This window comes from Microcaecilia unicolor, chromosome 1 (genome assembly GCF_901765095.1).
Source record: "Microcaecilia unicolor chromosome 1, aMicUni1.1, whole genome shotgun sequence".
Lineage (NCBI taxonomy): Eukaryota > Metazoa > Chordata > Amphibia > Gymnophiona > Siphonopidae > Microcaecilia > Microcaecilia unicolor.
This window is the reverse complement of record NC_044031.1, coordinates 649,990,561-650,017,562: the sequence shown is the minus strand read 5'-3', so window position 1 is coordinate 650,017,562 and position 27,002 is coordinate 649,990,561. Positions and strand designations below refer to the sequence as shown.

Here is a 27,002-nt window from a genome sequence, read left to right as displayed (position 1 = left end):
ATCAAGTTTGCTTTATTGTATCCTGCCAAATTAAAGATATTTTACCAGTCCAATACGCACATGTGCAACACGCTACCGGAAGCTCAAGAATATGTTAAAAGCATTTTAACAGCTAGAGATGAATGAATATTGCGGAAGAAGTAATCAAACTGACATGAGAGATTGAAACTCGTATACCAAAGACACAGCAAACATGGTGACAGAGTTCTGGCACCAACCATAAACACAATTGGATTATAATTCTAACTAAGAACCTAGGATTACAATGAGAAGCTGGAATAGTTTGAAAGCTGCGAAAATGATAATGACAATATCTGACAGGAGACGCCGCGAAAGGACCTTCTTATATCGGATGAAGGAATCAGCCCTGACTTGCAGTGGGATATTAAAATCAACACCAGTGAAGGACCAAAATCACTCCTCTGGGATACCAGAATTGGCAGGGGTGACGGCGCATACTGATAATGTCTTGATGAAAGATGGCTGGCTGTGGCTGAAGAGTGCATGGCCATAGAGAAACCTGACAATCACAGTCGGGAACGGGACAAAGAAAAAAAAAAAAAAACAGGAGAGAAGAACAGAAGAGACGACAAATAAAGGAGAACCCTCCTAATAACTACATATGGTGTCTCTGAGGCTGGTGAATGCGCAGCAAACTATAATATCCAGGTTTACGAGTAAAATGTTTAAATACACTAAAGTTCTGTTTGTTAGAAGAATTTAATGATAAGACAATAAGGAGATTTCGGGTTAAAGTAATCTCATGTTGAATAGACATTATACTGTCATTAGGACAAAATACAACTGCTTGGATTTGACACAGCTGACTAGGGTGCTGTAACCCTGGCGGGGCATGTCAAAAATGTGAATTGATGATGAAAATTCTGAGGGACAGTTATATGTTAAAAGTATATGACCTTGTTACTGGGACACTGATACTAGAGTATAAAAGGTATTACGGGAGATTGAAATGCATGAGAAGATAAAATGCACTACGGGGGAGACTGGAAGGAGGGGGTTAACACGTGACAAGTCCAATAGGGACTGGGAACTCAAAAGGGGAACAGGGAGGGGAAGAGGAAGGTAGACTTCAGGGAAGGGATAAGAATGGGAAGGGAAGGATAGTGAATAGAACACAAGTAGATAGAGATAGTATTGGGAAAGAGGGATGGGAGGGGAAGAGAGTAACCCATTATAAAGCCAAAATCCAAACACAACTAATAGAAAGAACATGGCATCATAGAAGGGGTGGCTGGAGGCTGGGCCGGCGACTCCTAGAAGTAAAGTGTTATCAGAAGACAGTACAATGGATACAAAAAGGTAACAGATTAAGGTAGTATCTTGGAATGTAGGGGGCATACATTCCCCAATCAAAAGGTCAAAAATCTTGAGGCATCTTAAACGCATAGGGGCAGATATTGCGATGCTCCAAGAAACACATTTGACCAAAACTGAGCATGCCAAACTAGCTAAATGGTGGGTAGCTGATTGTGTGGCATCTGCGGCTGTGGGAAAGAAAGGAGGGGTGGCAATACTCATACGAAAGGGGATAGCAACTAAAGTGCATAGGATAATTACAGACCCAGAGGGTAGATATGTTTTGGGTATAGCTACGATAAATGGAAAAAACATGCTTCTGGGAAGCATTTATGCTCCTAATGTACTAGACCAAAAATTCTATAAGAATGTACTCAAACAGATCACACGGTTGGAATCGCTACCCACAATGTTGGGAGGCGATTTCAATATGACATGGGATCCAATCCTAGACAGGTCACACCCCCCAACTAAAATAAGAAAAATAGATACCAGAGGACTACCAGATTTTTGTACAACACTTGATTTAATTGACGTCTGGCGGACACTACACCCACTTGACAAAGAATACACACACCAATCCAGAGCACACGGAACATCATCTAGAATAGATTACTTACTAGCATCCCTCAACTTATTAACAGATATCATGGCGGCCCATATAGACCCTTGTGTAATATCGGACCACTCGGTGATAGGAATGAAATGGAACGAAGGAGGGAAAGATGAGAGGATGCACAACTGGACGTTTCCTGCATACTTGATAAGAGAAGCAAAATTTAGGGAATATTTGCTCGCAAAATGGGCTGACTATAAACACTTTAATGAAGGCTCAGTGAACGAAACGACTAATTTTTGGGAAGCGGCAAAGGCAGTATTGAGGGGCGAAATTATAAGTTATGTTGCGCAATATAAAAGAGCAAGAGATAGAGAAATTATGAGGCTTGAAAAACAACTACACCATTTGAATAGGCAATACGGCACGAATCCCTGTAACAAGACTAGACAGGAAATATTGGCCCTACAAACAACTCTGAATTCACTCCTGCACGAGAGAGAAATAAAGTCTCAGGCCTATTATAGATTCCAACTATATAGACATGGGAACAAAGGGGGCAAATATCTAGCTCGCCTTATAGCACCTAGGTATGCACCTAGGAACATAACAGCTATGAAAACCAAGGAGGGGAACCTCATACACACTAATCATGAGATCAGGCTGGCTTTCCAAACATACTATCAGCAACTTTATAAGGCTTCAGACCAGGAGGGATTATCAGGGGAATTATATTTAGAGGGCCTACAAATTCCGAAGCTGCAATGCAGTGACCAGAATCGCCTGAATGCTAGGATTAGCGATGAGGAGGTGGCCTGGGCCATTACTCAGAGCAAAACAGGCAAAGCCCCAGGTCCAGATGGATATAAAGCGGAATTTTATAAGCTGATGGGAGACTCGGTGATTCCTACCTTGGCTAGGGTATTTAATGAATGGATAGAAAAAGGTAAGATGCCTGAACATTTAAATTTAGCCCGAATAGTGGTGTTTCCCAAGCCTAAAAGAGATGAAAAACTAGTTACATCTTACAGACCTATCTCCCTACTCAATCAGGAAGCAAAGCTATTTGCCAAAATACTGGCAAACAGACTAGGCAGAGTACTACCTGAGCTCATACATCCAGCACAAGTAGGATTCGTACAAGGTAGATCAGTTACGAAAAACATGAGGAACATTCTGGCGGCCTTGGAAGGATTGGGTCACTCCAAGGAACAAGCTTTAATGATAAGCTTTGATGCAGAAAAAGCATTTGATAGAGTGGAGTGGCCCTTTCTGTACTCGGTGCTAGAGAAATATGGATTCAATGGCAACTTTATGCAGGCAATCAGAGCACTGTATTATTTACCGAGAGCACAAGTACTGATAAACGGTAACGTATCAGGAGAAATACAGATTGGTAGAGGAACAAGACAAGGGTGCCCTCTGTCACCCCTGTTATTTGCGCTCCAATTGGACCCTCTCATTAGGGATATATATGATTGTAAAGCGGTACCTGGGGTGCAATTTAGGAAACAGGAGTTCAAACTGGCTGCATTTGCAGACGACTTGTTAATGATAATTACAAAACCGAAGAAGACACTTGAAAATCTTTTAGAGATTTTCCATGAATATGGAGACTATTCGGGTTTTAAATTGAACATGGACAAGTCGGAAGCACTTGCGATTAATGCGGATATCCAATGCTTATGGCTGGATGGATTCCCTTTGAAACAGACACATAACTTTTTTACATATTTGGGAATATTGCTACCGGCTAGGCCGAGAGAGATATATCAATTAAATGTAGCAAAACTGTTAGAGCAGACAACCCAACAATTGGACTCCTGGACCACTTTGACGCTGTCTTTGTCGGGGAGGATAAGTCTTATAAAAATGGTCATTTTGCCAAGGTGGCTCTATGCACTACAGATCTTGCCCATAGCATTGCTACAGAAAGATATAAAACACCTATATAGACTAATGTTTAGGTTTTGCTGGGCCAGGAAAAGAGCTAGGATGCAGCAGAAATATATGTTGGGAGGATGGAAACAGGGGGGCTTAGGAATTCCCAACATTAAACTTTATAATATGGCCTGCCTCCTACGGCATGTGAGGGATAGGATTTACCAAACTCAAGAACATACACCCCTTGAGATGGAAAACGCGCTCTTTAGTCCTTATCGTTATATTCCACTATTGCACTTGCGGAATACAGAGATTCCACATATACATAGAAATAATGTTCTACTCAAACCAATAAGAGAAGCATGGAGATTTTTAGGGACATTACTAGGAGGGGACCCGAACATAACTGAACTTATCAATATTAAAGGAAACCCGGCCTTTGTACCTGGGATGGAAAATAAAACTTTTGATAGATGGGAACAACTAGGGGTAATAGCATTGGCAGATGCTTTAGATGCAACTGGCGAAATTAAATCACTGACACAGTTGATAGGCCAAACTGAACAGGGCTGGGGTGACAAATATGCTTACTGCCAACTGAAACACTACATACAATCACTTAGTAAAGAAGCATTGAATAACAAACTGGGTAATAAGATTCAGACTTTCTTTGAAGAGATCTCTGAACAAGCCCCCTCCATATCACAAATACATCAGAAGTTGTGGAGTCTAGCCCCGGGGAAAGAATTGACTCAGGTCCGGCAGAAATGGGAGAAAGATATGGGAAGGGCATTGGACTCTTGGGATATGATGAAGCAGATCAAAGATATTCCACACATAATAGGAGGAGCTGATTATAGAGAATGTGCGTATAGAATAATGCACAGAGCATACTTTACCCAAGTCCAACTGTTTAAATCGGGGGGAATTGAAACAGCTATGTGTTTGAAATGTAATAATTCTGAGAACTCATTGTATCATGCACTGTGGGATTGCGTATCAATACAACGCTATTGGAGGCAAATAGTTACTTATCTTACAGGAGTGGTGGGTAGTAGAAGAGACATGAATCCATTACAGCTAGTGTTAGATATGAAGGAGCCACAAAGGAGATTGAATGCTGATAAAACACTGTTGTGTCGAAAACTCTATCTGGTAGCAAGAAAATGTATCATGCAACATTGGACTGTAGCCAACCCACCGACTTTCTGGCATTGGCGCAATAAGGTGCATCAACTGTTGGTTTGGGAGGCAAAGGAGGCCAAAGGACATTGTAAAAGGAAAACTCGATTCTTTAAAATATGGGGATGCTACTTGGATAAGATGACACAGAAAGGACGAAGTCTTATTGTTAATACTTTATAAATATATACTATAAGCTGGCAATTGAGGGGGTTTTGGCATATTGGAGTTACTGGGAGGGCTGACGGGAGGGGGGAGGGAGATGAGGAGGAGGGGATTAGGGGAGAGGAGGATAACGACTAAGGAAAGGAATTATGTAGATTGAATAGAAGGGGGGAACCACATCACTTTAAGGGATCTTAGCCGGATAATTTGGAATAAGAGCAAATGTGGTGGAACTCAATTGTCTGTAATCTGTGAAAGTAAATGTTTGTTAATATGCAGCTATATTTTAAAATAAAAATTGTTGAAACATAAAAATGCTATAGACAGACAAAGAAAAATTCAAAATGCTTACTTATTTCTTTGTTCCACTCTCCTTATAATCTTCTCCTGATATCACGTGCTTGCAGGCTGTACCATACCATAAATCCTACAGCAGAACATATGCTGCATCTGGTTCCCATTATCCCACAGACTTTCTCTTACAGACACTCAGGCGCCTTGCCTTTGCCCGTTCTGCAGCACTCTCTCTCAAGACATGGGGGGGAGGTTGCATTAATCAATCACTGTCAGCACTTTCCTGCTGCTGTGAACTTTTTTCAACTCTTTTCACGTTATATTTCTTACAGGTTGTAACCCTCACCTCTCGTTCTGAAAATTGAAGATCTAACCCATGGCCATAGGCGCCCGGTATAAGAGGCATGGGGAGGCTAAGCCTCCCCAACCGCAAGCCCTAAACGTGTCTCTCTCTCTCTCTCTCTCTCTGTCTGTCATCTATCATACCTCATGGTGTTAGAGCAGCAGTGAAAAGCATTGCAGGCTGCTGGGCTCCGTGCTTTGTTTTGCCTTCTCTCTCTCTTTCAGCTCTGGCCCGCCCTCATTTCCTGTTTACGCAAGGGCGGGCCAGAGCTGAGAGAGAGAGAAGGCAAAACAAAGCACGGAGCCCAGCAGCCTGCAATGCTTTTCACTGCTGCTCTAACACCATGAGGTATGATAGATGACGTTTAAAATTTGGAGGAAGCCTGGAACTCTAAGGGAGCGAGGGAGGGGGGACCCTGGAACTGTCTGTGAGGGAGGGAGGGGGACCCTGGAACTGTCTGTGATGAGTCTGACTTCTTGAGGTAACTTTCCAGTTCAGTATTTTGCCTTCATATCTGTTGTCGTGTGTTTTTCATGTGTGATCAAGATGCAGTATTCTGCTAGCGTGTAGTATTTGCAGCCCGTTTTGTTTTTGTTTTGTTTCACTAGGTTGTGTACTGGTGTTTTAGAGCCAGGTGTAATTATAGTGCTGCCTTTCCACGCATAAGGTTATAGCTCGTCCTGTCCTTGGAATTAGTTCTCTTATGGTTTGGTAAGGTTATGAGTGTGTTTTTGCACAAGTTTGTGTATAGTGTTTTGCAGTGGAGAGATTGTGTGTTGGCCTTACTGAGGTGGCACCAAAACATCAGAAAGGGTGTAGAGCCTAAATCATGACACACTACCTCTTGAAGGATCTACATATGGTCGTTAATAAAAGGAGCTCATTGTGAACACTAGCCACCCTAAAAGGGTGTATTTTGGCTCTACATGTATCATGATATGATCCCTTGTTTCATATTGTTGACGGTCTGCATTTTCCGTATGGTGGTATATTGGTGTATTAGGTCTGCCCAGTGTAGTAATTATGGTACAGTAAGATTATGAGTGTGTTTTTGCACAAAGTTGTGCATAGTGTTTTGCAGTTGAGCAATTGTGGTTAGTATATGCTTTGAGCAACCACTTTATTCTTTGACGTATGATATATATCTAATATCTAAATTGAAGAAAAGGTATTAATTGTGATTATTTTTACTTTTTTTTCTGTGTTGTCAGACAATTATGGATGTAAGCCCTGCCCCTGGCCCCACCCCTAACCCCACCCCCTTTAGCCTCCCCAGACAATTGGGCCACCGATCACCTATGCCCATGGCGTACCCCAAGGTTCAATTATTATTTAATCTCTTCTTAAGTCCCTTAGCTGCTCTTGTCCAGACTACTGATATCTTGGTCTGTTTTTACACTGATGATATCCTCCTCCTATATCCCACTTCTCTTCATGCCCCATCAATTTGCCCCTTTTCAACAGTTCCTTGAGTTAGTATCCCCTTGGTTATTTGATCACAAATTTGTGTTAAAGGGGGAAAAAACCTCTCATTGCTGGTTTTCAGAGTGTCTCCCGCCTTAAACGTGGAGAAAGCTTTCAACAGGGTAGAGTGACCCTTCCTACATAAGTACATAAGTAATGCCATACTGGGAAAAGACCAAAGGTCCATCAAGTCCAGCATCCTGTCCCCAACAGCGGCCAATCCAGGTCAAGGGCACCTGGCAAGCTACCCAAACGTACAAACATTTTATACAAGTTATTCCCGAAATTGTGGATTTTTCCCAAGACAATTTAGTAACGGTCTATGGACTTGTCCTTTAGGAAACCGTCCAACCCCTTTTTAAACTCTGCTAAGCTAACCGCCTTCACTACGTTCTCCGGCAACGAATTCCAGAGTTTAATTACGCGTTGGGTGAAGAAACATTTTCTCCGATTTGTTTTAAATTTACTACACTGTAGTTTCATCGCATGCCCCCTAGTCCTAGTATTTTTGGAAAGCGTGAACAGACGCTTCACATCCACCTGTTCCACTCCACTCATTTTATATACCTCTATCATGTCTCCCCTCAGCCGTCTCTTCTCCAAGCTGAAAAGCCCTAGCCTCCTTAGTCTTTCTTCATAGGGAAGTCGTTTCATCCTCACTATCATTTTTGTCGCCCTTCGCTGCACCTTTTCCAGTTCTGCTATATCTTTCTTGCGATGCGGTGACCAGAATTGAACACAATACTCAAAGGTGCGGTCGCACCATGGAGCGATACAACGGCATTATAACATCCTCACATCTGTTCTCCATACCTTTCCCAATGATACCCAACATTCTATTCGCTTTCCTAGCCGCAGCAGCACACTGAGCAGAAGGTTTCAGTGTATTATCAACGACAACACCCAGATCCCTTTCTTGGTCCGTAACTCCTAATGTGGAACCTTGCATGACGCAGCTATAATTCAGGTTCTTTTTTTCCCACATGCATCACATTGCACTTGTTCACATTAAATGTCCTGTTTTGGGTTCTTGAAAAGATAGGCGTGAGGGGCAACTTTGGAGTTTGACTACATTCACTGTACTGCTTCCCTAGTAGCAGGATAATGGTAAATTATCCTATCAGAAGAATTCTCCCTTTATAGGTGTCCGATGGCCCCACTCCTCTTTGCATTAGCATTTGAGCCTTTGTCATGAGGAGTTTGAAATAACACTTTCATTCAGTCTATTGCCATTGCAGGATGATACCCTTCTGTTTGTTGAAAACCCAAAATAGATAATGGGTCCTTTACTGAAAGAACTAGCTGATTTTTGCAAAATATTCAGTTTATAAAATTAATATGGATAAGACAGAAGCCCTGTTATTTAACACCATGGCTAAGGAGGTGATGGATAATTTTTTTTTCAAATTGCAACTCAAGGGTTTCATTATCTGGGCGTTAGGATTTTGGATTGGGTGTCAGATTTGTATAAACTCGGTTATGCTCCCTTGACTTCTGTGGTTAAGGAAAATTTAGAGCACTGGCAAATCTTCACCCTATTCTGGTGGGGGAGGTTTGCAGTACTTAAAATGATTCTTTCTAAATTTTTATTTATTTCTGCAGTTGACAATATATAATTCCCCCTTCCCCCAACACAACAAAAAAGTTTTAAAAGTTGGGGTATGCTTTATTTGTGGGGGGGGGGGGGGTGAAAGCAAAATTCCTTAGGACATACAAAACATGAATCCAGAGACTTGTGGGTTCTGGCCGTCTACCAGCAGATGGAGGTAGAGAGCACCAAACTCTGTCTTATAAGAGGGTATGCTCCTTGGTTAGTCACTATATCTCTCTAGCAGGCAGTGGAAGGTCTGTAGCAACTCCTGGCTTCATTTGTGTTGACTCCTGTTCTGGGATTCCCGTTTCTGTAGAGCCTAGGGGTGCTTAGGCTAAGCGGTGCCTGCTTTAGGGGGTACACCTGGTGATGGTACCAGATCCATCCATCCATGTCCAGCAATTCTCCTCTCTTCCTTGCCCTCCCCTCCATTCAAGTCCAGCATTTCTCCTCAGGCCCCCTCCCACCGTGCGGTCTGGCTACACCCCTGAGTAACACACATCAAACAGTGACTTACTTACAGTACAGCAGTAGACAATCTACTTTTCAAGAACTTCTGGATTTGAGTTTGACTGAGTCTGAGCCTAAGTGTACTTATCAGAAGAGCGCACATCGCTCAACAACTTTGGCTGGCTTCTGAGATACGTGTGAAAGTTTAGCAAGGGAAGTAAAACCCAGACTAGCTGAATCTGTCCTCCTTTTTCTGGAGCCATATGGTAACCCTATGTGTGACATATGCACAGTGCTTATTTTGTAGGAAAAAAAGGTGCCGGTACTCATTATGGGCAGGGTCACCACATATGGCTCCACCCCTATGCTAGCCACACCCACATTAACCACACCCCTTATACCAGCCATGGCGCATATAAACAGACATCATTGAAAATATTATACTAATATAGGAGAAAAAAAATAACGTGATTTTTTTCATTATAAATAATTTCTGTAAGCTGTTACAGCTCCAGTATACCCAGTGCAAAATAAGACAGCAGATATAAATTCTCAAATTAGACATATTTCAAACACTAAAATGAAAATAAAATGATTTTTTTTCTACCTTTGTTGTCTGGAGACTTTGTTTTTCTATCCATATTGGTCCCAGTCTATGATTCTGCTGCTCTCTATCTCTTCCCTTAACTCCGTTTCCAGGGCTTCCTTTCCATTTATTTCTTTGTTTTCCTTTGTTTTTGTATCAGCTATTTTAATGAGATTTTTTTTTTTTTAATATTTTTTTCACACACACTTCAGCTTATATCAGATATCTGTTTTGAACTTAGCAGTTACTATCAGTTAATATCTTGTCTGAGTAAAGTTTTTTTTGTTTGTTACATTTGTACCCCGCATTTTTCCCACTCATGGCAGGCTCAATGCGGCTTACATGGGGCAATGGAGGGTTAAGTGACTTGCCCAGAGTCACAAGGCGCTGCCTGTGCCTGAAGTGGGGATCGAACTCAGTTACTCAGTTCCCCAGGACCAAAGTCCACCACCCTAACCACTAGGCCACTCCTCCACTCCAAAAGTCTGGAACAAAACCCAGAAAGGTGATATCACTACATTATGAAGCCATGTAGACTGACATGTTCTAAACATTAGCTGTTTGGATTTATTATATTGTTTGTCATATGACACTTGTTTCTACTTTTCCCTTTCAACTGTCCTGCTGCTTTTTCACATCTTTTGTAGTATAAAGTCCAGTGGCGCCCAAAGATCCGGACTCCAATCATCCCTATTACGAAGCCACACACCATGAGACCAGCCCCACGACAGCATCCTCCTGTCAAGCCAAGCACCCCTCAGGTGGTGTCCGGGGCACGACGGCGGAGAGTGCGCTGCCGAAAATGTACTGCTTGCACACAGCGAGAGTGTGGAGTCTGCCACTATTGCAAGGATATGAAGAAGTTTGGGGGGCCAGGTCGTATGAAGCAATCATGTGTACTCAGGCAGTGCCTAGCGGTGAGTGTTTTCCAAATGATCTCAGAAAAATGTGGGGAAAGAGAGGGCTACCTCAGAATTTCTGATGGTGCTTAATTGGAAATTTTTGTCTAAATGTTGGAGGATGCAATATAGCCTACAAGCTTTCTCATTCCCATGGATTAGAGCAACTCGAGGCTAGGTGACTGCATTTTACTCAAAAGTCTGTTGGGAGCTTTTTTTTCATGGGAGCCTGCACAGCTGTATAATTACTAGTCTATGGCTTCCTCAGATGTTGGTCTGTTTAATATCTGCACCCATAATCTCTGTTAGGTGACATTATGTGAAGGATATGGATCAGTCTCATCACTATCAGTCACCTTTAATTCACATTAAATGATCAGCGTGGTGCACTGTCATGGATGACCTTACATAAGGATATATTTAAATGTCATACTAGGTTAGCCCAGGGGTCCATCAAGTATTCTGTCTCCAACAGTGGTCAGTGAAGTCACTAGGAAATACCCAGCAGGTCCCAAAGAATAGATCCTAAGACCCAGAACTAGTTAGTGAATTGACAGTACATAAAAGGTTTTTAAATGAATAACCCTATGTGCTCACTTCCAGGGATGAGTAGTGGCTTTACTTATATCTACCTAATTAATAATTATTTATGGGCTTCCAAGATCTTCTCCTTTTGAAATCCAGCAATGCTACATTCCATTCTCATATCCTCTAGCAAAAACAAATTCTACTGTTAGTTTCATGGAATATCACATAATCCTAGTTTTATTTAAAAGGGTAAATAACAGTTCCCATTTACCTTTACCACCCTATTCATGATTTTATATACTTCTGTCATATCCCCCTTGTTTTTCTCCCTCTGATTTACATCACGGAAAGAGTGCCAGCTTTTTATTTGTCAATAATGGTGTACCCTGTGTCTATTATTCCTGATCAAGCAGATCTCGCTTCTGACCATTTTCTCTTTTAGGCATAGATTTGTTTTTATGTTAGTGATTATTTTATTGTTCATCTGTCTTTCCTTCTGTAGCCTAGACTGCCTCACTCTGTAATATGTGCACTCTGTGGTGATACAGAAAATGATGAGACCCAAGACTTTCAGAAGAAACTGATGGAGTGCTCTCTCTGCAATGAAATTGTTCATCCTGGCTGCCTACAGGTAAAGGAAAGGAGATTACTGTGTTATCTGTGGAAGTTAAATGAGATGCAGAAATAAAGATGAAGTATCCAGTACTCGAGGGCAGCCAACAGGTTAGGTTCTCAGGATATCACTAATGAATATGCAGGAGAGAGATGTGCATGCCTATTACTTCCATTGTATGCACATCTCTGTCATGCATATTAACTCTGTATGCTCTAGAGTTAAACTACTCAATAACTGTACACAATGTTATAAATATATCAATTACAAACAGTTATGAACGGTGATGAACTAATCAGTGGAGTCGGCACCTAATTTCAGTATTAAAGGATACAACACATGGAGTGCTGATTTGTGAAGTTAAAGATCTTTGTGGATGAACTAATCAGTGGATTAAGCATTCATGGCTTGCTGAGGATATATGTACTAGTAGAATTAATGAGCTTGGGATGGTAGGTAGGTATTAAATGTATTAGTCAGTGGTCTCATGCATATTAGGGATATTCTAAATGCCTGACTAGTTGACAGCCCTTGAGAGCTGGGAATGAATACCAAAGATGTAGACCAGGGATGGGCAGACTGAGGTCCACCTTGAATTTTATGCGGCCAATGAGATCATAGGAAATATATACAGAAAAAGACCTGCGCAAATATCATTAACTAGAGTTTTGTTGTCAGTGGAACAGTTGAAGGATACAACAATAGGACAAAACTTACTTCCATATCATCATGCTGATCAATCCATAGACTGGTGGGTTGTGTCCATCTACCAGCAGGTGGAGATAGAGAGCAAACTTTTGCCTCCCTATATCGTGGTCATGTGCTGCCGGAAACTCCTCAGTATGTTCTCTATCTCAGCAGGTGGTGGTCACACACAGCAGCAGCTCTGGCTAGGCCTCCAAGCCTAATTTTTAGGTTTTGTTGAGTGCCTGGGGTTGAGGGCTCTTCTTGAGCAAGTGCAAACCTGGTGGCGCCAGGTCCCTCCTTTTCTCCCCCCTCCCGCTGGCTCCGTTTAAAAAAAAAAAAAATTTTTTGAACGTCCTTAAAGGCGTTTATTTCGACGTTTATTTAAACGTTTATTGCAGCTACTCACTGGGACACCAGGTCGTTACAGCTCGGAGCGGAAAGCAGGTAATTTTTACCTTTTTATAGCGGGCAGGGGGTTCCCCGATTGATCTCCACGTGGCCTATGGCGTCGGAGGGCGAGGGCGCAAAGAGTCGCTCCCCGGATCGCTTGGGCGCTTCTAGAGGGGATGCGGGGGTCTTGAAGTCTGATTCGCCCTTGTTGGGTGACAGTTTCGTGACCGATGAGTGTCCCGGTCCTTCCTCCGGTGTGGCGGTTTTTCCCGCCATAAACGCCCATCCCCCGCTGCTCGCCTCCGCCATCTTGGCCGGCCACGCGGCTCGGACGGCTTCTTCTTGGGCCGCCCTTGAGGTAGGAGACATTAATGCCATGAACGCCCTTAATTTGGGCGACGGCACAAAAGCGGCTAAAGTTAAGCACCGTTCTTCCCGCGCGGCTCCTTCGCGGAGTGTTGCGCCGGACGCCATCTTGGATGCGCAGCATGTATCTCCCCCGCTCTTGCGAGCGCCGGTTGAGGGTGCGTCTAGGGCTGTAGCCCAGGCTGCGGAAGTGCACAGTCTGGGGGGTTTCTCCCCCGAGTTTGTTTTGCTGCTGCATCAGGCCTTCCTTATGCAAAACGCTGCCCCTGCTCCCTCGTCTGGTAAGAGGTTGAGGCCCCCGGAGGTAAACGCCCTCGGGTTGATTCCCAGGCCTTGGAGGATTTTGTCTCCTCCGATGTAGATGAGGGCAGCGTATCTGAGTTCTCCCAACGGTCCTTTGCGGATTCCTTGGAGGAGACGGATCCCCGCTCGGATGGAGCGGATGACCCCTCTGCAGCGCGGCTCTTTAGCTCAAAGGATTTGCCCAACCTGTTAGTGCAGGCCATGGGCATTTTGAAGATTTCCTCTCCGGAGGACGTCTCTCCCTCAGCCCCTGTTGGCTCTGCCATTATGCTGGGGACGAAGCGCCCGCCTAGAACCTTCCACGTGCATGATGCCATGCACACCTTAATTTTGGCTCAATGGGATGTCCCGGAAGCGAGCCTTAAAGTGGCTAGGGCTATGTCCCGCCTCTATCCTTTGCCTGAAAGTGAACGTGAGGCCTATCTATGGCCTACCGTGGATTCTTTAATCACTGCGGTGACTAAGAAAACAGCATTGCCGGTGGAAGGTGGCACGGCCCTAAAGGACGCCCAAGACAGAAGATTGGAGGCGGCCTTAAGGTAGTCCTTTGAGGCGGCTGCTTTAAGTTTGCAGGCCTCAGTTTGCGGCTCCTATGTGGCCAGGGCGTGCCTGACTATGGTGCAGCGGGCTTCCCCCTCGGATCATTCCTTGAGGGCTGATTGGCCGGCCCTGGAATCGGGCTTGGCTTATTTGGCAGACTTGCTGTATGATGTCTTGAGAGCCTCGGCTAAATGTATGGCTTAGACAGTCTCTGCACGGCGTTGGCTTTGGCTGAAGCATTGGTCTGCTGACCATGCCTCTAAATCCCGCCTGGCTAGATTGCCTTTTAAAGGCAAGCTGCTCTTTGGGGTCGAGCTGGACAAAATCGTGACCGATCTCGGCACGTCTAAGGGCAAGAAGTTACCAGAGGTCAGGGCTCGGGCTAGTACTCGCCCCGGTGCCTCCAGAGGACGGTTTCAGGAAGTCCGTCGGTACCGCCCGGGCAGGTCGGGCTCCTCTGCCCCCTCTTCCTTCAAGAGGAACTTCTCCCCCAAGCAGCATTCCTTTCGCAGAGACTGCCGTCCCGGAGGTGCTCCCTCCGGTCCTCCCCCAGGGTCTCGGACCCAATGACGGGGCCTTGGTCCACGCCCCAGTGCAGATTGGAGGACGGCTGTCCTTGTTTCTGGGCGAGTGGACCACAATAACTTCAGACGCTTGGGTGCTGGAAGTCATCAGAGACGGCTACAAGCTACAGTTCTGCCGACCCTTAAGAGACGGGTTTGTACTCTCTCCCTGCAAGTCTCCGGTCAAAGCTGTGGCAGTGCAGCAGACCTTGGACAACCTGATCCGCCTGGGTGCGGTCGTTCCGGTGCCAGAAAATCAGCTTGGCAAGGGGCGTTACTCCATTTACTTTGTGGTACCAAAGAAAGGAGGTTCTGTCCGGCCTATCCTCGACCTCAAAGGGGTCAATCGGGCCTTGAAAGTTTGGCACTTTCGCATGGAGACTCTCCGCTCTGTTATAGCGGCAGTGAAGGCAGGGGAGTACCTGGCATCCTTGGACATCAAGGAAGCGTACTTGCATATTCCCATCTGGCCTCCTCATCAACGCTTTCTGCGTTTTGCAGTCCTGGGCCGACACTTCCAGTTCAGAGCCCTCCCGTTCGGGTTGGCTACTGCTCCGCGGACCTTCTCCAAAGTAATGGTGGTCATCGCGGCCTTCCTGAGGAAGGAAGGAGTACAAGTCCATCCTTATCTGGACGACTGGTTGATCCGAGCCCCCTCTTATGCAGAGTGCGGCAAAGCTGTGAACCGGGTGGTTGCTCTTTTGAGCTCCCTGGGGTGGATCATCAACTGGGAGAAAAGCCAGCTGCGCCCAGCTCAGTCCCTGGAGTATCTGGGAGTTCGATTCGACACCCAAGTGGGCAGAGTGTTCCTGCCAGACAATCGGATTGTCAAGCTTCAGGCTCAGGTGGACCAGTTCCTAGTAGCCTCTCCTCTTCGGGCTTGGGACTATGTGCAGCTGTTGGGCTCTATGACGGCCACGATGGAAGTAGTGCCCTGGGCCAGGGCTCATATGAGACCACTACAACTCTCTCTGCTGCAGCGCTGGACTCCGATGTCGGAGGATTATGCTGTTCGCCTTCCCTTGGACCCAGCAGTGCGCAAGGCGCTGAGCTGGTGGACGCAGACAGTCAAGTTGTCTGCAGGAATGCCTCTGGTGACCCCGGAGTGGATTGTCGTCACGACGGACGCCTCTTTGTCGGGCTGGGGAGCCCACTGCTTGGGAAGGACAGCGCAGGGGCTCTGGTCTCCTGCAGAGGCAAAGTGGTCTATCAACCTCCTGGAACTCAGAGCCATTCGGTTGGCGCTTTTGGAGTTCATCCCGGTACTGGCGATGAAGCCTGTACGGGTCCTGTCGGACAATGCCACGGCTGTGGTCTATGTCAACCGCCAGGGAGGTACCAAGAGCGCCCCTCTAGCCAAGGAGGCCATGAATCTATGCCAGTGGGCGGAAGTGAACCTGGAACAGCGGTCAGCGGCCCACATTGCCGGAGTCATGAATGTCAAGGCGGACTTTCTCAGTCGCCATACCTTGGAGCCCGGAGAGTGGCAGCTATCGGCTCAGGCGTTCTTGGACATCACGAAGCGCTGGGGCCAGCCGAGCCTAGATCTGATGGCGTCATCGGCCAATTGCCAAGTGCCGCGCTTTTTCAGCAGAGGACGGGACCCTCGATCCCTGGGAGTAGATGCTCTTCTCCAACAGTGGCCGACACAAGAGCTTCTCTATGTGTTCCCGCCCTGGCCCATGTTGGGCAGGGTGCTAGACCGGGTGGCAAAGCATCCGGGCCGGATAATCCTGGTGGGTCCGGATTGGCCCAGACGTCCCTGGTATGCGGACTTGATCAGGCTCTCAGTCGACGATCCTCTGCGGCTGCCAGTGGAGCAGGGTCTGTTACATCAGGGTCCCGTGGTGATGGAGGATCCCTCCCCCTTTGGTCTTACGGCCTGGCTATTGAGCGGCAGCGTCTGAGGAAGAAGGGCTTCTCAGACAAGGTCATCGCCACTATGCTGAGAGCGAGGAAGCGCTCTACTTCTACTGCTTACGCCAGGGTTTGGCGTACCTTTGCAGCGTGGTGTGAAGCAGGCTCATTTTCTCCATTCACTGCTCCAATTTCTTCAGTGTTGGCATTCCTGCAAGAAGGTCTGGAGAAAGGCCTGTCGCTCAGTTCCCTTAAAGTCCAGGTAGCGGCCCTGGCTTGCTTCAGGGGCCGCCTAAAGGGTGCTTCCCTGGCTTCGCAGCCAGATGTGGTGCGTTTTCTCAAGGGAGTTAATCACCTGCGCCCTCCTCTGCACTCGGTGGTGCCTGCGTGGAATCTCAACCTGGTGCTAAGAGCATTACAGAAGCCGCCTTTTGAACCCTTGTCGAGGGCATCTCTGAAAGACCTGACGTTGAAAGCAGTCTTTTTGGTGGCTATCACTTCAGCCAGAAGAGTTTCCGAGCTCCAGGCACTCTCATGTCGAGAACCTTTTCTGCAGTTCACTGAGGCAGGAGTGACTATTCGCACAGTGCCTTCCTTCCTGCCCAAGATTGTTTCTCGCTTCCATGTGAATCAGCAGCTCTGTCTCCCTTCCTTTTGTAGGGAGGACTACCCAGAGGAATACTCTGCTCTCAAATATCTGGATGTGAGACGAGTCATCATCAGATACTTGGAAGTGACCAATGATTTCCGGAAATCGGATCATCTGTTTGTCCTGTTTGCAGGTCCTCGTAAGGGTCTGCAGGCTGCTAAGCCTACAGTGGCAAGATGGGTCAAGGAAGCCATTGCAGCGGCTTATGTGGCCGCAGGGAAGGTGCCGCCTATCCAGCTGAAGGCTCACTCCACTAGAGCTCAGGCGGCCTCGATGGCAGAGGCCGGGTCCGTCTCCTTGGAAGAGATATGCAAGGCGGCAACTTGGGCATCGGCCCATACATTCTCCAAGCATTACCGCTTGACTGTGGCGGCACGGGCGGAGGCCCGGTTTGGAGCTTCAGTGTTGCGGTCAGGGATTTCAATGTCCCGCCCTGGGTGAGTACTGCTTCGGTACATCCCACCAGTCTATGGATTGATCAGCATGATGATATGGAAGGTAAAATTATGTATCATACCTGATAATTTTCTTTCCATTAATCATAGCTGATCAATCCATAGCCCCTCCCAGATATCTGTACTGTTTATATTCTGGTTGAATTTTAGGTTCAAGTTTAGTCTTCAGTTACTTCAGGAGGACTTCGTGTTCAAGTTTTTTCACTTGGATTCTTCAAGAGTTGAGACGAGTTTGTGTTACAGTGAGCTGCTGCATTCCTCTCCCCTCCGTTTTACGGGGCTGGATTGAGACTTAAATTCTGCCGGCACTCCCTCCCGCTTCGTGCGGCTGTAGGGCAGCTTTGTACCCCTCCCGCTTCGGCGGTGTTAGGGTCAGTCAGCTCCTCCCGCGGTTGCGGTTGCAGGATAAGCCAGATCCCCCCCCATCGGCGGGGTGGTGTCCCTCCCCCGCTCCGCGGGGATGAGCTGGACGGATTCCCCTCCCCCACTTGTGTGGGGATGAGCTGGGTTAATTCCCCTCCCCCGTTTCGGCGGTGGTGAGCTGGGCAGAGTGTCCCTTTGTGAGTGTAATTCTCTAAGTGCTGAGTCCTGCGGATGGAGCTTTGATATCGACATACTGAGGAGTTTCCGGCAGCACATGACCACATATAGGGAGGCAAAAGTTTGCTCTCTATCTCCACCTGCTGGTAGATGGACACAACCCACCAGTCTATGGATTGATCAGCTATGATTAATGGAAAGAAAATTATCAGGTATGATACATAATTTTACCATGGCTTACTGGGTCAGACCGATGGTTTGTCTAGCCCAGTATCCTGCTTCTGACAGTAGCCAGTCCTGGTCACATGTACCTGGCAGAATCCCAAATAGTAGCAAGACTTGTTTGACAGTATTAGTAACTATTTGAAAGACACGTATACGTAACAGACCAGTCTGGTAATAATTTGTTCATTCAGTCATCAAATTGAGTTTTGTTGGCAGTAAATTATATGGCACATTTGGTAATTTTTTATGTCCCTATGATGAAATAAGCCCTTTACCTTTTTCAGTCCTTGCCTTCCACTTATCCCTCCCCTGTTGATCCCCCACCACCTTATTGGCCATGTTCTTCACTGGCCAGCCATTCTCTGATGAGGAACATACCACCAGCAAACCAGACTCTTACCTCACATAACCAACCTCCATGTACACTCAAAGCAATTATTCCTTTAAGTGTAGTGAACCCTATAACCATTCAGTCTGTCTCTTTGAAGAACCATAATATTCTGTTGTAAGGTATCCCCTCCTGATGGAGGAAGTGACATCATCAAAGCAGATGGCAGCATTAGCGCTTAGCTCTGGTGTTCGCATGAATAACATTAATTTTTAGCTCCCTGAGTCTGTAAAAGTGAGTGGTAAAAGAGCAAAGCGGTTCAGCTAATATAATTGATGGCATCCAGATAGCACCAGTCGGAAATAAATGATTTTGCAAGTTCTAGTGCTTGGCCGGCGATATGGCACAGGCTAAAGCAGTGCTCACGGGTTCAGTAGCCACGCGTGTAACGGCTGTTGGATCAGGCGCACCGAGTAGCTGGACCTCGTGATAGAAATTTACCCTGGAATATTGTAGCATGCTTCCACAAGTTTGAAGTTAGAGAGAGAGTTCTTTGGGCAGTGCGGCGGCAAGGCAGGAAAATTATCTGGGATTGAAATTTATCTGGATTTATCTGCTGTCATGCTCCGTTGGCAGTGGGATTACCAGGTCTGGACTGCAGTGCTGCGAGAAAACCAAATTTGATATTGCTGGCTCTTTCCGATAGGCCTGGCATTCACAGCTCATGGAAAGACCTTTCTCCGAGGACAAGCAGGCTGCTTGTTCTCACTGATGGGTGACGTCCACGGCAGCCCCTCCAATCGGAAACTTCACTAGCAAAGTCCTTTGCTAGCCCTCACGCGCCCGCGCGCACCGCGCATGCGCGGCCGTCTTCCCGCCCGAAACCGGCTCGAGCCGGCCAGTCTTCTTTTGTCCGCACTCGGTACGGTCGTGTTTTCGCCGTGTCGAGCCCCGGAAAGTCGACCTCGCGCGTCCAATTTGTTTTGAACGTGTTTTTTTCCATCGCCGGTGACATGCTTCGGAAGAAATCGAAGAAGCATCGACACCGGTCTCCTCCCCGTGTCGGCACCGAGAGCTCTGGGTCGCCGAGGGATTCGGCACCCAGCAGGCATCGGCACCGAGAGGACCGCTCACCCTCTGTTCAGGAGGTGTCGATGCGCTCCGCTCTGGACAGCCCGGAACAGCCTCCACGCCCGGAACAGGTACTGACGTCGACGCCTGCATCGACCTCTCAGCCTTTCTCTGCAGCCGCTCTAAACGAGAGCCTCCGGGCCGTTCTCCCAGAGATTCTGGGAGAGCTGTTGCGCCCTACCCCTCCGGTACCGGCGGTGCTTGCGCCACCGGTACCGTCGAGCGTGGCGCCGGCTGGCCCATCGCCCAGGTTGAGGTCCCCGACGTCGGTACCGCGTGCGGTACCGACCGCGGCCACCTCCCAGGAAGGCTCCCCGACTACGTCGGCGGAGGGAGCTTCGCCGATGCGGGCGAGGGAGTCTACCTCTCGACGCCCCCATCGTGGACGGGGTTCCACGGAGTCGAGCAGGGCGAGGTTGCAGACACAGGTCCGTGAACTTGTGTCTGACACCGAGGGTGAGGCCTCGTGGGAGGAAGAGGAAGATCCCAGATATTTCTCTGACGAGGAGTCTGAGGGGCTTCCGTATGATCCCACTCCCTCTCCTGAGAGACAGCTTTCTCCTCCCGAGAGTCTGTCTTTTGCCTCCTTTGTCCGGGAGATGTCTACGGCCATCCCCTTCCCGGTGGTTGTGGAGGACGAGCCCAGGGCTGAAATGTTTGAGCTCCTGGACTATCCTTCTCCACCTAAGGAAGCGTCCACTGTTCCCTTGCACCATGTCCTGAAGAAGACATTGCTTGCGAACTGGACCAAGCCATTAACTAATCCCCACATTCCCAAGAAGATCGAGTCCCAGTACCGGATCCATGGGGACCCAGAGCTGATGCGCACTCAGTTGCCTCATGACTCTGGAGTTGTGGATTTGGCCCTAAAGAAGGCTAAGAGTTCTAGGGAACATGCTTCGGCGCCCCCGGGCAAGGACGCTAGAACCTTAGACTCCTTTGGGAGGAAGGCCTACCATTCCTCTATGCTCGTGTCCAAGATCCAGTCTTACCAGCTCTACACGAGCATACACATGCGGAATAATGTGCGGCAGTTGGCGGGCTTGGTTGATGCTCTTCCCCCTGAGCAAGCCAAGCCTTTTCAGGAGGTGGTCAGGCAGCTGAAGGCGTGCAGAAAATTCCTGGCCAGAGGAGTTTATGACACTTTTGATGTTGCGTCCAGGGCCGCTGCTCAAGGTGTGGTGATGCGCAGGCTCTCATGGCTGCGTGCCGCCGACCTGGAGAATAGAATCCAGCAGCGGATTGCGGACTCGCCTTGCCGTGCGGATAACATTTTTGGCGAAAAAGTCGAGCAGGTGGTAGAGTCTCTCCACCAGCGGGACACCGCATTCGACAAGTTCGCCCGCCGGCAGCCTTCAGCTTCTACCTCTACAGGTAGACGATTTTTCGGGGGAAGGAAGACTGTTCCCTATACTTCTGGCAAGCGTAGGTACAATCCTCCTTCCCGACAGCCTGCGGCCCAGGCTAAGCCCCAGCGCGCTCGCTCTCGTCAGCAGCGTGCGAATCAGCAAGGCCCCGCGGCTCCCCAGCAAAAGCAAGGGGCGAGCTTTTGACTGGCTCCAGCAGAGCATAGCCGACATCCAAGTGTCAGTGCCGGGCGACCTGCCTGTCGGAGGGAGGTTGAAAGCTTTTCACCAAAGGTGGCCTCTCATAACCTCCGATCAGTGGGTTCTCCAAATAGTCCGGCAAGGATACACCCTCAATTTGGCCTCACAACCTCCAAATTGTCCACCGGGAGCTCAGTCCTACAGCTTCCAGCACAAGCAGGTACTTGCAGAGGAACTCTCCGCCCTTCTCAGCGCCAATGCGGTCGAGCCCGTGCCATCCGGGCAAGAAGGGCTGGGGTTCTATTCCAGGTACTTCCTTGTGGAAAAGAAAACAGGGGGGATGCGTCCCATCCTAGACCTAAGGGCCCTGAACAAATATCTCGTAAAAGAAAAGTTCAGGATGCTTTCCCTGGGCACCCTTCTCCCCATGATTCAGCAAAACGATTGGCTATGCTCTCTGGACTTGAAGGATGCCTACACACACATCCCGATACTGCCAGCTCACAGACAGTATCTGCGATTTCAGCTGGGCGCACGCCACTTCCAGTACTGTGTGCTACCCTTTGGGCTCGCCTCTGCGCCCAGGGTGTTCACAAAGTGCCTAGCTGTGGTAGCAGCGGCGCTTCGCAGGCTGGGGGTGCACGTGTTCCCATATCTCGACGATTGGCTGGTGAAGAACACATCCGAGGCAGGAGCCCTGCAGTCCATGCAGATGACTATTCGCCTCCTGGAGCTACTGGGGTTTGTGATAAATTACCCAAAGTCCCATCTTCTCCCAGTGCAGAAACTCGAATTCATCGGAGCCCTGCTGGATTCTCGGACGGCTCGCGCCTATCTCCCAGAGGCGAGGGCCAACAACTTGTTGTCCCTCGTCTCGCGGGTGCGAGCGTCCCAGCAGATCACAGCTCGGCAGATGTTGAGATTGCTGGGCCACATGGCTTCCACAGTTCATGTGACTCCCATGGCCCGCCTTCACATGAGATCTGCTCAATGGACCCTAGCCTCCCAGTGGTATCAGGCCGCCGGGGGTCTAGAGGACGTGATCCACCTGTCCACGAGTTTTCTCGAATCCCTGTATTGGTGGACGATTTGCTCCAATTTGACTCTGGGACGTCCCTTCCAAATTCCTCAGCCTCAAAAAGTGCTGACCACGGATGCGTCTCTCCTGGGATGGGGAGCTCATGTCGATGGGCTTCACACCCAAGGACGGTGGTCCCTCCAAGAAAGCGATCTACAGATCAATCTTCTGGAGTTGCGAGCGATCTGGAACGCTCTGAAGGCTTTCAGAGATCGGCTGTCCCACCAAATTATCCAAATTCAGACAGACAATCAGGTTGCCATGTACTATGTCAACAAGCAGGGGGGCACCGGATCTCGCCCCCTGTGTCAGGAAGCCGTCAGCATGTGGCTCTGGGCTCGCCGTCAAGGCATGGTGCTCCAAGCCACATATCTGGCAGGCGTAAACAACAGTCTGGCCGACAGGTTGAGCAGGATTATGCAACCTCACGAGTGGTCGCTCAATTCCCGTGTGGTGCGACAGATCTTCCAGGCGTGGGGCACCCCCCTGGTGGATCTCTTCGCATCTCAAGTGAACCACAAGGTCCCTCAGTTCTGTTCCAGGCTTCAGGCCCACGGCAGACTGGCGTCGGATGCCTTCCTCCTGGATTGGGGGGAAGGTCTGCTGTATGCTTATCCTCCCATTCCTCTGGTGGGGAAGACTTTGTTGAAACTCAAGCAAGACCGAGGCACCATGATTCTGATTGCTCCCTCTTGGCCGCGTCAGATCTGGTTCCCTCTTCTTCTGGAGTTATCCTCCGAAGAACCGTGGAGATTGGAGTGTTTTCCGACCCTCATCACGCAGGACGAAGGGGCTCTTCTGCATCCCAACCTCCAGTCCCTGGCTCTCACGGCCTGGATGTTGAGGGCGTAGACTTTGCCTCTTTGGGTCTGCCAGAGGGTGTCTCCCGCATCTTGCTTGCTTCCAGGAAAGACTCCACTAAGAGAAGTTACTTCTTTCATTGGAGGAGGTTTGCCGTCTGGTGTGACAGCAAGGCCCTAGATCCTCGCTCTTGTCCTACACAGACCCTGCTTGAATACCTTCTCCACTTGTCTGAGTCTGGTCTGAAGACCAACTCCGTAAGGGTTCACCTTAGTGCAATCAGTGCATACCATTACAAAGTGGAAGGTAAGCCGATCTCAGGACAGCCTTTAGTTGTTCGCTTCATGAGAGGTTTGCTTTTGTCAAAGCCCCCTGTCAAGCCTCCTACAGTGTCATGGGATCTCAATGTCGTTCTCACCCAGCTGATGAAACCTCCTTTCGAGCCACTGAATTCCTGCCATCCGAAGTACTTGACCTGGAAGGTCATTTTCTTGGTGGCAGTTACCTCGGCTCGTAGAGTCAGTGAGCTTCAGGCCCTGGTAGCCCAGGCCCCTTACACCAAATTTCATCACAACAGAGTAGTCCTCCGCACTCACCCTAAGTTTCTGCCAAAGGTTGTGTCGGAGTTCCATCTGAACCAGTCAATTGTCTTGCCAACATTCTTTCCCCGTCCTCATTCCTGCCCTGCTGAACGTCAGCTGCACACATTGGACTGCAAGAGAGCATTGGCCTTCTATCTGGAGCGGACACAGCCCCACAGACAGTCCGCCCAATTGTTTGTTTCTTTTGATCCCAACAAGAGGGGAGTGGCTGTAGGGAAACGCACCATATCCAATTGGCTAGCAGATTGCATTTCCTTCACTTACGCCCAGGCTGGGCTGGCTCTTGAGGGTCATGTCACGGCTCATAATGTTAGAGCCATGGCAGCGTCGGTAGCCCACTTGAAGTCAGCCACCATGGAGGAAATTTGCAAAGCTGCGACGTGGTCATCTGTCCACACATTCACATCTCATTACTGCCTGCAGCAGGATACCCGACGTGACAGTCGGTTCGGGCAGTCAGTTCTTCAGAACCTGTTTGGGCTTTAGGATCCAACTCCACCCCCCGAGGGCCCTGTTTGTTCTGTTCCAGGCTACACTCTCAGTTAGTTGGTAAATTTTTTAGGTCAATCTCAGTTATGTCCTCGCCGTTGCGAGGCCCAATTGACCAATGTTGTTGTTTTGAGTGAGCCTGGGGGCTAGGGATACCCCATCAGTGAGAACAAGCAGCCTGCTTGTCCTCGGAGAAAGCGAATGCTACATACCTGTAGAAGGTATTCTCCGAGGACAGCAGGCTGATTGTTCTCACAAACCCGCCCGCCTCCCCTTTGGAGTTGTGTCTTCCCTTGAAGTGTATTGTCTTGCTACATACTGGACTGGCCGGCTCGAGCCGGTTTCGGGCGGGAAGACGGCCGCGCATGCGCGCGAGGGCTAGCAAAGGACTTTGCTAGTGAAGTTTCCGATTGGAGGGGCTGCCGTGGACGTCACCCATCAGTGAGAACAATCAGCCTGCTGTCCTCGGAGAATACCTTCTACAGGTATGTAGCATTCGCTATCTGGGCACCATACCAGCTGCTGTCCAGCACCACCTTATTGCAGCGGGATTCTTGGCTGCCAGAAGGTGACACAATCGACCCGCTAGCTGGGGCTATCCAGTGGTACACTCCTAGTGGATTTTCTCTTTAGCTGTGAAAGTATTGCTATGTTGGACATTTTCTTAGCTGTCTGGAAACTCCTTAGCTTTGATTTGGGGAGGTCACCTTGGTTATTTGTAGGCGGGCGACACTGGGTTCTGTTATGATTGTTAATGGAGGGCTCTTTGGCTTTCCAACGAGGAAGCAAATGGTTAGGAGAGGGATGGGGATAGATAGGTGGGGGGTAGTGATGGGGTGGAGGGCAGGGAGGGGATGCTAGAATTGCTATGGGGGGTAGTATACCACTGGCTGGCTGCTGAGGGACTTTGTGGATTTGTTTGGCCCCATCTTTTTGTATACTTTTTTTTTTTTTTTTACTTTTATGGGCCCAATATGCTGCCTACTTTGCCTTTTTCATCCTGTAATGTAAAGGGGTTGAATATGCCCCAGAAGTGCCAGCTGCTCTTTAAAAAGGCAACCAGGGTGCAAATGGCTATTGGATTCCTTCAAGAAACCCATTTGCTGCCCAAGCGCTGGCAAGAATTATGCTCAGACTTTTTGCCTCTTAATAGACACAAGGGCAAGATCAATAGCGTTGGGATTTTAATTCTTCAGAGGCGTTCGTACCCAAGGGGATTTGTAGGGACTCTGAGGGGAGAATTTTTTTTTTTTTAATTTCTAGTCCACCTACAATTAGGCGGATCACAAATCAACATACATAATAAAAAAACAAAAAACAGGCACTAGAGTATACAATATTCAAAAAGTAAGGGACAAGATCAATCCATGCATGTTCAAACAAATGTCTTCAGCAGCAAATGAGCCCTACTACTTCACAGTCTTAAGTAGCCTGGTAGCTTGTTCCAGATTTGCAGACCCACTATTGAGAATGCAGTGTTCCTTGTGTTAGACTGCAAACTGTGGTATATGCTATCATTCATCAAAAACTTCAAATTTTCAGCCCACAACGATCAAACGGGTCGATTAAAGTATCGAGGAATACAATCAGAGTACAGTGCTCTGTGTACCAGTTGAATCACCTTGTACTGTACCCAAGTGTGAACTGGCAACCAGTGCAAAGAGCAATAAGATTGGAGAGATATTCTCAAGCCTAGACATACCCGCCAACAATTGGGCAGAGGCATTTTGTGTCACCTGCAGTGCTTGTATCTTTGATTTTGACAAATACAACGCATTGCAGAAATCGATATGCTTTATACCACAGACTGGAAATCACACTGTGGCAACAAAGGCTATAACTTTGTTAACAAATGAAGCTGAAAAAAAAAGCTGACAACCACCTGCGCAATACTTGATCTTTCATGGACAATAAAGGATCCAAGATAATGCCCAACACGTGCATACATTCCTGTACTGGTAACACAGAATCACCCAAATTCACAGACCAACATTGTGGAAGAGCTGCATCCTTTCCTACAAACATCAATTCAGTTCTTAATAATAGTCTCTACCATTTTGCCCGGCACCAAAGTCAGACTTACCAGTCTATAATTTCCCGGATCTCCTCTGGAACCTTTTTTAAAAATCGGCGTTACATTGGCCACCCTCCAGTCTTCCGGTACCACACTCGATTGTAAGGATAAATTACATATTTCTAACAATAGCTCCGCAAGCTCATTTTTCAGTTCTATCAGTACTCTGGGATGAATACCATCTGGTCCAGAAGATTTGCTACTCTTCAGTTGGTAGAACTGCCTCATTGCATCCTCCAGGTTTACAGAGAATTCATTAAGTTTCTCCAACTCGTCAGCTTCGAATACCATTTCCGGCACCACTATAACTCCCAAATCTTCCTCGGTGAAGACCGAAGCAAAGAATTCATTTTAATCTCTCCGCTACTGCTTTGTCTTCCCTGTTTGCTCCTTTTACTCGGTCATCTAGCGGTCCAACCGATTCTTCTGCCGGCTTCCTGCTTTTAATATACTCTAAAAAAATTTTACTATGTGTTTTTGCCTCCAACGCCATCTTTTTTTCGAA

General features: G+C 47.8%; 1 protein-coding gene across 2 annotated transcripts in view; it reads left to right on the top strand.

Moving 5' to 3' along the window:
* Window positions 1-27,002, top strand: part of KDM2A (lysine demethylase 2A) — a 380,937-nt gene that overhangs the window by 235,618 nt on the left and 118,317 nt on the right. For both annotated transcript variants that reach the window (XM_030185811.1, XM_030185820.1), the window contains 2 exons: window positions 10,480-10,749; window positions 11,762-11,890. In XM_030185811.1, the coding sequence (XP_030041671.1) occupies window positions 10,480-10,749; window positions 11,762-11,890 (399 nt within the window). The remainder of the gene's footprint in view (window positions 1-10,479; window positions 10,750-11,761; window positions 11,891-27,002) is intronic.